The sequence below is a fragment of the Hemicordylus capensis genome, chromosome 1, assembly GCF_027244095.1.
Source record: "Hemicordylus capensis ecotype Gifberg chromosome 1, rHemCap1.1.pri, whole genome shotgun sequence".
NCBI lineage: Eukaryota > Metazoa > Chordata > Lepidosauria > Squamata > Cordylidae > Hemicordylus > Hemicordylus capensis.
The window spans coordinates 404038307-404050211 of NC_069657.1; the positions used below are offsets into that span (position 1 = coordinate 404038307).

Here is an 11905-nt window from a genome sequence, read left to right on the forward strand (position 1 = left end):
GCTGTTGAAACTTGGGGCTAAGGCAAACCATGCTGTGCTGGTGATGAGTTGTCTACTCTAGGTGCTGAGTTTACACTTCATACTGAAACCCCTTTCAACAATATTTGGACCATCAAGTGGTGTTTATTTCTATTTTTTTCCCTGATGACACTTCTTGACATTTAAGGCACTAGGGCAACTGCAGCCAGATGATTAACATGTAGAATGATTTTCAAGGGTGTCAACATGAATAGTTAAAACATGGAAAGAAGGCTTTTAAGCTGTCACTGTCAGAAAACTTGACATCCTTGTTGCTTCTCTTAAATTCTTATAAATTTCTCTTTAGTAAGAGAAATTTAAAGTTTCTATACAGATTCCTGAATTGGAATGATGAAACTGAACCACAATAATAATTTACTCTATGTTCATATAGACCAGCAGCATGTGTTGTTGGGGCTGTTTCTTGTAGACTTTGAATCCCAGTTTTCCAGGTCAGGATCAGCCCTCTTAAGAGGAGAGCATAAACCTCTAGGACACAAATGCCCAATGTGACTAAATCACAAAGTGTTTTCTTCCATACAACACCGTTTGTTAAAACAATTCATTCGCCTTTCTCCACCTCTTCTACTGCTGCAACAGATTGTGTTGGGGGAGGGGAGAGAGAGAGAGAAATATCATATTTCTATCAGTACTCTTCTCTCATTCCCTGAGAGAAGACACTGCTGGTTGCTATAGAAATTCATACAGCATTAGTACCTCTGCTAAATGTATTTAAAATCTCTGAATTGTGAGCAGCAGGTGAAAGTAACAGCAGAAAAGTAAAATAACTGCATGTGTCTGGAGTTTAGTTACTTCCTTTCCCTGCCTTGTTCCTGTGGGTATGGTTCAATCTCCCATAAGGGGGTGTTTCATAGGATGCATATTTTTACCCACATAGCCCAACATTCCCAGTCCACCAGTTTCTCTGATGAGAAGGGATAGGATAGAATGTGTACAGTATTATATCCTGTACTGGGAAGGTGGGATGGATTACCCAACTTGCCCACACTCATATCTCTCTTGCTACCACCACTCTCCTCACCAGCACTGACCATTGCGAGGGTAGAAGAGTCCTAATTCTCTGCTGCTGTAGTCCAAGGGCATCGCACGTGTGAGTTTTGTGATCCCATGTGACTAAAAGGCAGGACTATGCTAATGAGGATAAGCTTTTTAAGGCTGGGAGGAGCAAATCCTCCTCAGTTCTTTTAGTCCTTCAAGGCTCTAAGGCAGCTCTTCCTTAGCTTTCAGTTTCAACCTTTGTATTTTCTATGCAAACTCTGTAAAACTCATTCCAGACCCCTTTTTTCGACCTAAGGTGGCTTCAACCTTCCATGTCTCTCAGGATGTTATATTGCCCTCTTTCCCCCCTAAGCTGATTCACCCGGGGAAGGCCTGGCACAAGCTTGATGTCCGTAGATGCCTTAAGGTATGCATTAAGAGGACAAAGCACATTAGAACTTCAAAGTCCCTCTTTATTTCAAGCCACCATAGTCAGGTGGTTGAAGGTGTGCATAGCATTGGCCTAAGAATCCCAGAATCTCAGGGCATCCACTACGATGTCCGCCCGCTCCACTAGGGCTGCAGCTGAGTCTGCAGCTTTCTCTACGAACACTCCTGTCCAGGATATTAGTAGGGCAGCCATCTGGCAGACGCCTTTCATATTTACTGAACGTTTTAGATTAGATGCCTTCACCTCTGCTCAGGCAGCTTTTGGAGTGTGAGTCCTCCAGCAGGAACTCCCTACAGAGTAGGCGCAGTGTACCCTCCCTGGTTGGACTTAGGACTGTGGTATGTCCCCACACGTGAGTTCCCCTTGGATACAGCAGCAGAGAATGGAGCATTGTTTACTCATCGTGAAGGCTCCTTCTTGCTGCTGAGTCCAAGGGTGTCTTGACCCGCCCTTTGACACCAGTACCTATTTTCCAGGGACCTTGGAGTTATAGACTCTTTTTTTTTTTGGTTACTGATTCAGCCACGTGACCTGTGTAAAACACGTGACCAGTTTTGTTCTGCAGTATACTACCGGGAAACTTATGCCCATAGTGTTTTGCTTTGCATCCTTTTCCTTGGACAGTTGGTTCCATCTTTTGGGGGGGGGGGCATGTTTTCAAGAAGTTTTCTTCCTTGGGGTACTTGTCGCCTCTTGGCCTAAAAGAACTGAGGAGGGTTTGCTCCTCCCAGCCTTAAAAAGCTTGTCCTAATTAGCATAGTCCTGCCTTTTAGAGTCACATGGGATCACATAACCCACACATGAGACACCCTTGGACTCAACAGCAAGAAGGAGCCTTCACGGTGAGTAACCAATGCTCCATTTTGGAAAGATAAAATATCAAAATAGAACTAGTGCAAAATTAAACATATTATACTGATTCTATGTAACATTTGAGTGCAGAATATACATTTTTATCTGGTGTCCAGTTTCTGTTTTGAAGTTTGAACCCTTCTGTCAAGTAAACCATACTTGACAGAAACCTCCCCAGAGAAAGTGATTCTGCAGCCTCTGTTATCTTCAAAACAATTAATGAACTACTCTTACAATTAAGAAGTTTTGACTCCATTGTGCTTTCCATATTTTAATTATGCTGCTATTCCTCTTGCTGTCATGAGATAAGGGAAATAATTATTCTCCCTCTTCTAGGATATCATGATAACATTACAGTCAATCTAAAGATTGGTCTCTGAAAATTTGGTCTTCGTTAAGACCAAATAATACATAGCCACCAAGTGATCTGCCACTTATTCCTTCAGATCTTCATGGTTTGTTTTAAGAAGGCATTATTCTTGCAAAGAATAATACTAAGCTGAGGCAAGCACAGTCACAATGCTTCAATATGTTACATTTCCTAAATTTGTTGGCTAAATATAGGAAATGTATTTATTTTTATTAACTTCATTTACATTCCACCTTTTAGGTCAAACAGCCCCAAAGCAGCTAACAATCAATTAAAAAGAGTCACACATGAGCAAATTCTGATGAGACCCTGAAAAACAGCAGCAATATTTCCCAGCCCTGCCTGCTTCAGTTCCCAGATGACTGGCCCAATGAAAAGTCCATAGCCTCATTTCTGACAGTTAAAATAGGTGTAGCCATACACGTCCCCATGGTGTGGCTTGGGGGGGGGGCGTGGAGAGGTGCTGTATCATTGCTGTAGGAAGCCATTTCCACTGGGGGCCATCTCAGTTGAGATTATAGCTAATAACCTATTTGACCTATACTATAAAACCCAGTTCTATACAGATGGGATTACTGGGTATGACAGGGCTCCTCAAGCTTGGGTCCTTAGATGTTGTTGAACTGCAACTCCCATCATCCCCAGCCACAGTTAGCTCATGTCAAGGTCTTGACCGGACTGGGCTGCATGCTGTCGACATATAGTTTGACGAATGTTGTTTTTCAGCAGTGAGTAGCTGACTGACGACGTGATTTATAGTGCAAGCCACGAAAGCTCCCAGCTGGCAGGGATTTAAGGCTTATCAGCCCTCTGCAAGAGGCGTTTGCTTTTCCTAATAGTCTCCAATTGATCCCTGCGTCTCGTGACACGCTGCTGTTGGGGGGTCAGCGGGGGTTGGCTGCATAGCTCTTCTTCCAATTGGTCTTTCATGATTTCTGCTGCCTCAGGTTGTTGTGCCTGCTCAGAGTCATTATCCACAGCTGTTTCATGAACACTGACAGCCGGGCTCTGCCCCTCAGACACTCCTGCATCGCCTGGAAAGTTGACAGCTTCCCCTTCCTCCTCTCTGTCGGAGATCGAGGGCGTGACAGCTCAGGAGGATGAGAATCCCTGAGGTATGAAAAGAAATCCTTCATGTGGGTGGATGTGTAGAGCAGCCTTGTAATGTGAATGGGGAAGTCACTTTCACTAGGGATGTGCACCTTCACCGAGGTTCGTGCACATCCCTAGTGAAAGTGACTTCCCCATTCACATTACAAGGCTGCTTGTAATTACAAGGTTAAGCACCGCTACCGTGTGGGATGCCATGTGCATGTTGGTGCTGCACGCAGGCTCTTGGGGGCAGCGCCATTGCAGCAGGAGGCTGCCTATGGTGACAGAGAGCAGGTAAGGACCTGCTCTCCTCTTTTTAATTTGTTTTTTAAGATCCCAGTCGCCGCTCCCCTGCCCACAACACCAAACCTGTACATCCCTAACTTTCACTCTCTGCCTTAGTTCCTATCCCATATTTTGTTTGTTTCCTCACTGTAGTGTGTGTGTGTGTGTGTGTGTGTGTGTGTGTGTGTGTGTGTGTGTGTGAGAGAGAGAGAGAGAGAGAGAGAGAGAGAGAGAGAGAGAGAGAGACCCTCATCTCATTTTGATCTTCTAGTTAATAGCATAATACAAACTCTATACAAGAATTAAAGGAGTCATAATAGAACTGAAAAACATGCTTTGTAGGTACGGAGGAGAAGGAGATCTCAGACCACTTCTAGAGTCTCCTATCAGTATGAGTCAGTCAGAATTCTAAAAACAAATATGTGTGGGTTTTAATTGTTTGGGAATACTTTACTTCAGGTTCTGAACTGCTGAGAGCATTAACTCATTCGACAAGAATGGGCTTAATTGTGTATAGTGAGTAGCGCGCCTCTGTTTAGACTTCTTGGTTACATACTGTCCTTCTATCTGTGCCAGTATATGCTTATATTCGAGAGGAGGCTGCTTGCAATTATATGAGTTTAAACCTCAGGTCCCATCCAGATGTTACACTTAACCATATTGTTGTCTTGGAACATGATGGTTAGTATGATTACTTGCCACATGGCTTTTTTTTTTTTTACTGTTCTGTGATGGGGCACTTTCCCCATCTTCAGTGGCAATGAGGAATTGTATCCCATGAACCCTTACGAGGATTCTAAGTAAGTTGCTGAAGCTGTTTCCAAAGCTGTCCTCTACCACTACATGTGAAGATATGATATGCTACTTCCCACCTTCAATTTGATAGGCTCCCCACCCCCGCCCACATTATTTGATACACAAGTTGCCATGTTTTGTTTTAAATCACATTACTGAGATCACAATATAGTGTGATGAATTGGTCTTTACATTATCTTATTCTGGGTTTTAATTTATTTAAGATAAGGAATAGGCAAGCAGTTCAAATCCCCCAATTCAAAGACAAAATTACACATGCAGAAAAAGGCTCTGTGTACATTGCTTTGCTACATCAGAAACCAGTGGTGTAAATTGGGTTAATATTTGGAGGTCTGTCAGAGTGTGGATGTTGTCTATTGTGAATATTGTTGTACTCCATTGCTTTTAGTAGAAGAATGCTCAAATATATTTTCCCTTCTGCATTTTGTTTCCCATCCACTAGTCACACAAAAATGCAGTTTTTACACATGACTAGAGCTGAACTAGGTTATAAATGTCCATAACACTTTCAAGTTTATTCCTTCCATAAATATCAATAAATATTCCTTGCATAATTTTAAAAAAGATGAAAAACTCTGCAGGAATCTAAAGACAACGTCTGGCAGACAGTATACTATCAGCTCTTTGAAGTGCAAAGACACCCTTGCAGAGTGAGAGATTTTCCCCCCTTTGTATTGTCAAGCACAACTAAAGAAAACAGAATGCTACATAGTCACTCAGATGCTCTGGTACAGCCACACCAACTGCTCAAGAGAACACATGACATCACTCAAAGCCACATTACGCACGAAAACAATGCAAACATTCATGGGGGGAAATTACCATGGCAAAATGCATTGGCATTCAGGAGGACTATTCCTGTGATGAAAAGCAGAAGATTGGAATATCCAGTATGTCAATAGCATGGGACAGATATATTTTTTTTAAAACTGCTATGTGAAAACTGAATTTAATAAGATAAATGTGTCACATGTACAGAAAAGTGCTGTTATGTTTTCCAAGAGTTTTTTGCGCTTCAAGATTAATTTGGTTTTTTCCACAGCAGTCTTTTGTAAATTATGGTGAATCCATCCATATGAATGCTATTTCCATCTGTTATTAAGCAATGGCCTCTTCGATCCAGCTTTCTTGGTGCTATGACAAAAGATTTGATATCCACAACCCACATTTCATGCACACCAGATGGTATGGAGGTGAACTGTCATCTCCTTCCCTTGTCCTCAAATTGTTCACAATTTCATGTCTAGTTGTGCTTTGACTTCCCCCCACGCTTTTTCCACACAGAAGCTCTCAGCAGATCTTGTCACTTCTCTTAACATTTATAAAATCAACAGTTCATCCTTACATCTTGTCAGCAATGGTGACTTGCACCACCTTACACCACTTTATTCCTCTTCCAAAACAACTTTTTTGCAGCACACTAACATTGTTACAGAAGGAAAGCTACCTACAGATTCTCACTCCCAAAGCAATACCTCTTCAAGTAACTTTCCCCCTAATTAGTCTCTTATTTTCCCCAAGTTCCCTCTTTGCTCCTCCAAAAACATTTTTCTTGCCAATTCAACAACACCGTCAAGGATCTAGATCAGCTCTTTCTCCCTTTCAGTCTCCTATTTGCACTAGCACCTCCTCCAGGAAGAATGGAGGTAGGATTCTGGAGGCAGAACGATAGCATTGCAGTTTGCAAGTGAGCAGCTGGCCAATCAGCAGCCACCCAAACAAACAAACAAACAAACAGTGTCACCAATGAAGAACCACCACCACCCCAAAAAATGAAAGAAAAATGTCCAAGCACTCCAGAACAACTCAAGGGGTAGGCAGGGTACAAAACTCTTAATCCACATGTCTTATCCTGGGTTGGCACATTGGCACTGGCACCAAAGCACTGACATCACAGTAGCATTCGCACCAAAGTTTCATAACCTTAGGTTGTAGATATCATCTTGAGGACAGAAATCCCAACAAAAAAATCAATCTGCATTGACTTTGTGTGGTTTCCCCTCAAGATGTGTATAGTAGTGTGCTATGTGAACTCATAGCACAACCAAGGGCAACCAAGATGATAGTGTCAATGCCAATAGAAAGACACATCATAGGGCAGCCAAGATGATCAAGGGCCTAGAGCTCCTTTCTTGTGAGGCAAGGCTTCAACACCTGGGGCTTTTTTGTTTAGAAAAAAGACAACTGCGGGGAGACATGATAGAGGTCTACAAAATCATGCATGGTGTGGAGAAAGTGCATAGAGAGAAATTCTTCTCCCTCTCACATAACACTAGAACCAGGGGTCATCCCATGAAATTGATTGCCAGGAAATCTAGGACCAACAAATAGAAGTACTTTTTCACACAACGCATAATCGGCTTGTGGAATTCTCTGCCACAAGATGTGGCGACAGCCAACAACCTGGATGGCTTTAAGAGGGGTTTGGGTGACTTCATGGAGGAGAGGTCTATCATAGGCTACTAGTTAGAGGGCTAGAGCCCATCTCCAGCCTCAAAGGCAGGATGCTTCTGAGTACCTCTGAGTTGCAGGGGAGTAACAGCAGGAGTAAGGGCATGCCCTCAACTCCTGCCTGTGGCTCCCAGCGGCATCTGGTGGGCCACTGTGTGAAACAGGATGCTAGACTAGATGGGGCTTGGGCCTGATCCAGCAGGGCTGTTCTTAACTCAGCAAGGAGCTGCAAAGTGACCATTTCTTTCCTGGACCAATTTGCTCTATATGGCAAACCTGGGTTGTAGACAACTGTATATCTTGCCTAGGGCTAAGACTGTATGTTGTTTTGTTATCAGTGTGGCACTGCTGCAAAAAAAGGAAGCATTTTTTATTTCAAAAGAAGTATCACATGCCAATAGAAATGACTTTGTAAATGGAAGAACTTGAAGCTGGTTAGGTCTCTGAAAGTATAATGGGTTGTATCTTAAGGTTTCCTTCTTCTGGAAAGCATGGCCATCACTTATTAAGAAGGACACAAACAAAATAGCCTCAAAGAGCCACAGATATGAGAGTATTTGATAAATGTGGAGGGAGGAACAAGTTATGCTTAGCTTTAAGTGGTAGATCAAGACTAGTGCACAATAGTGGATTCATGTTGCATCAAATAACATTTATATTCATGTTCTGGAAATGGTTGAAATTGTAGGAGAGTGGGAATATTTGATCAGCATAGTTGTGGATTCCGTTTTTGGGGACTGTTAAAAAGAAACTTGGATTAGCCTTTCTCAAGTGTGGTTTAGGTCTAGAGAATCTTGAATGGTTGGAAAGTAGACTGTATTACTTTTGGGGTAATCTGGTTTTGTGATTGTATCAGCTTTACATACTACCACCACTGAGATGGGTAATTTGAGTTCAGAAGCTGCTAGAGCCTCTATCCAGATTGTGAGATTCAGTGGTGGTGGTGGTTGGTTGTTTTTTTAATTAAATACTCACTTTGGAGATGCTTGGCATAGAAATTTGTATGAAGAAATGCCTGGAATTTTTGGCAAGTGTAATCATACTAGTCATCATAAGTCATAAAGCAAAGAATATAATCTGCACCTCTCCAGAATTTTTTCCCAGAATTGCATTTTTTTATTTTTTAGAATTGCAATTTTTATTCTTTCCAAATTTGCAGCTCTCCAGAAATTTTTCCCAGAAAGGCAGGAGTGAAGGAAGAGTAATTCATATCTGAAGCAGTTTTATTGCAGAAAAAAAGAGAATATAATGGTAGAAGGCTAGTGTCAATTCAGGTATAACTATTTTTTTTCTTATGTTTACTAATAAACAAAGAGCCTGTCACTTCACATAACAATTAAATCTGTTGTTCATACATAGTTAGGAGACAAAGCCCATTAGTGCCCAAACAGCAAGCAGGTCCTCCTGAAATACTTGGAACTGGTTTGCCTCATGGGCAAATCACATACCTTGTCTACAACTGAGGAAACAGTGGTATGAAGCCTGAACACCAGACTGTTCAACTAGTGCAGTCTTCAGCCCCAATATTATCTCATTTTACAGTTGTTTTAAAACTCTAAAACTTTTCTCAAAAGGGAATAATGTTCACTCCAGAGTGTTGATATATCTCACCTGAGACCATTTAGTTAATCCCTTAATGAGCAACTTGGCAGTCTTGATTTGGCCGAGATGGAAACAGATGATAGTTCACTGCCATCTGCACATTCTCTCAATTGATTGTTCATGTCCACTAAGTACTAGAGACATGAATAAATCCAATTATCCCTGAAGCATGGAGAGAACCAAGGAGAGCAGAGACTCCCTGCTACCAGACACTGAAGCAGCAAATGGTATGACTTACACGCTTGTCATTGTCTGTCTCTTGAAGTTCTTTGAAAAAGAGCACATTTTTCCCCTACTGATTTCTGCAAATACTGCTCTACTACTGTATAGATCCAGGGGAGCAATAGGGCAATTGCGGATGATTCACTAAACTGCCTGCAAAATGTATTTCAGTAAGAACTGCAATAGAGTCACTTGCTGACATCCTAATGAAACACGCACGCAGGGAGGCTCGGCAGGGACACACCAGGAGTCCACATGCAGCCCCCAGTCCTATGTGTGTGGTGTTGCACTAAGATGTCCGAGCACTGCTCGCTCTCTGGAAGCACTGCTGGTGTGTTTCTGATCGTGCAGAGTGCAGGCAGAAATCTTAGCCTTCTGGTGCAATCGTGCAGACATAGGAGGACTGGGAGAGTTGCACACGGGCTCCTGGCCTACCCCTACAGAGACACCTTACTGTGTGTTTCATTAGTCAGAACTTCAGCCACTGACAGAATAGCAACAAAGAATGTGATATTTCATCAAAACAGAGAAAATTATCGTACTGAGAGAGAATGATGCAAATTGGTCATAATTCAAGAACTGAGCAACAGCAAATCCCTTTTTATTTTTTATTATTTATGAACACAAGTACAGCCTTTTCTTGCAGCCAGTCTGCCCCCTATATATTACTTGGGGGTGTGAAATAGCACTGCTGGGTTTCTTCAGGGCTCTCATGGGTGTAACGTGAAATGCTCTGTGATCGGGAAAAGTTTGGAATCTCTCTTGAGGTTTGCATTTTAAAAGATCTTCTCATGTATGCAGAATTTTCTGTGATTTTCTGTCCCTTTTACTAATATCAGTGATTCTATTCTTCTTTTAGGGCTTATTTTAAAACATTTGTCCCTCAGTTCCAGGAGGCGGCGTTTGCCAATGGAAAACTCTAAAATAAAGCTGGGTGGAAGCATCCGTATTCTGAGAGGATGCCAAACCGATTCTTATGTCCACATGCCTGTCAAGACTGCACGATGACTTCCTGAAAGTTGCTTGGATTTCAGCCTTCATTGGTGCTTTTTGCCTCTGGAGTGATCACCACAGACTGAATTCACTCTGTGTGTGTACATATATATAATGAGGACCTTGGCTGTCTTAATATATTTTGTTTTCTTTTGTTCAGTTTTTCTTACACACAAATGTATTTCTTATTTACCTCCATGATTGAAATTAAAAATGCAATGGATAGATGTGATTGATAGTTTTCCTGTGCTGCCTTTATTTCTAACATTCTTGAATATTTTTCTTCCCTTCTGAGTGAGTGTGTGTGTGTGTGTGTGTGTGTGTATGCAAGCATGTGCCAGTGTTTAGAATTGTTTTTGTCAATTTTTGCATATTGGATTTCAACTTTTTGGCATTATTGGAAATTAGCTAAGCATACCCAAAAGTCTACTGGGCAACACAGTGCCATATTTTATCTCTTTGCAATTTTCTTTACTCAGGATACATGCCCATCTGAAAGAGTACAACCAGAGTAAACTTCAGTTGCCACAGGCTTTAAGGGTGACTTGCTGGCATATTTTAGTATCTATTTGAAAGTCTCTTATATTGCACTTATATTAAAAGTGTCATACTTTTAATTATAAAATTCGAAATTAGCTGTCTGGTTACCATCCACTGATGTTGCAAGAAATGTCAGTCCCCCATGTAAATTATGTGAAGATAGAGTATTTCTACCTAACTTTACAACTTTGACAAGAAGCAAAAATATTGCTAGCAAAACAGGCTTTTGACTTCAAAAGCTTCATTAATTCTTTTATTAGTACATAACATATAGTTAGTTATTCATCCTAGCAGTTTAGTCTACATTTAGAGAACTTTACGAGAAAACATAATTGGATGCATCATTCTTTCTAATACAGGATGGTACATTCAGCGTCTAGGCAAGCCACTTGTCTCTGACTCTCAATGGGGTAACTTCCTATTTTTTGTAAATAGATCAGGGTAGTTTCCAAAGGGAATAAAATGTACATGGTCTTATAAACAGCACATGGAAAATGTATCAAAGTTCTGCTATGATTTAGGAAACCAAACTGAAAAACTACTGCTGTCTTATTCTGCACACCCGAAGTTGCCTGGGTTGCATTCAGTTATGAACGATTGGCATTATAAAGTCAATATTCATTATTGGAATGTTATATGCCAGTGACATTGCCTTAAAAAAACACAGTTATAGTCTTAGAAGATTTGTTGGTGAAGTAACAGAGTAGTGTTCAAAGATTAGTTCCAAGGGCAAATTAGTGACCTTTCAACTCTATCAAAAATGAGAGAGACTCTTTCCCTGGCTTGATTCTGCTTTGCTACTGTTATGCAGGGGATGTTTTCAGTCCCCAAAGACTAGGCAGAATGTTGGTCTACACATAGTTAGGGATGCTTTGTGCAATATTTTCTGTGTGGTGCAGGAATTCTGCATGCAGTTCATAAGAGGATGAATTACATACGGAGTTTACCCAGTATAGTTCTGTGTAAAGTTACTTCTATATAGGACTGGTCAGCTAATCAATATTAACCACATGGCCAATAATAGTTAACCAGTGTTCGTCAGCTATATTGTAAAATAGTCAAAGCTACATTTACGAAGTTAACATTTTGGAACAGTAACAAAAGGTGATGGGCAAGATCCAGACTAAGCCATGACTGCATCCAATGGAAATCAATGGGACAAAATTTAATCATGGCTATCTTATCTCCTCTATTTCAATGGAACTTACTTATGA

General features: G+C 41.2%; 1 protein-coding gene across 7 annotated transcripts in view; it reads left to right on the plus strand.

Annotated features, from left to right (window-relative positions):
* The window catches only part of BABAM2 (BRISC and BRCA1 A complex member 2), a 224658-nt gene extending 214275 nt beyond the window's left edge, over positions 1-10383 (plus strand). For 4 of the 7 annotated variants that reach the window (XM_053305982.1, XM_053305967.1, XM_053305975.1 and 1 more), the window contains exons 12-13: positions 3638-3805; positions 10018-10148. In XM_053305982.1, coding sequence (XP_053161957.1) covers positions 3638-3794 — 157 coding nt within the window. In that variant the 3' untranslated portion in view covers positions 3795-3805; positions 10018-10148. Of the gene's footprint in view, positions 1-3637; positions 3806-8493; positions 8609-10017 lie in introns of all 7 variants that reach the window. The other 3 variants (XR_008318845.1, XM_053305958.1, XM_053305992.1) reach the window with 3 other exon arrangements.
* The last annotated feature ends 1522 nt before the right edge of the window (positions 10384-11905 follow it).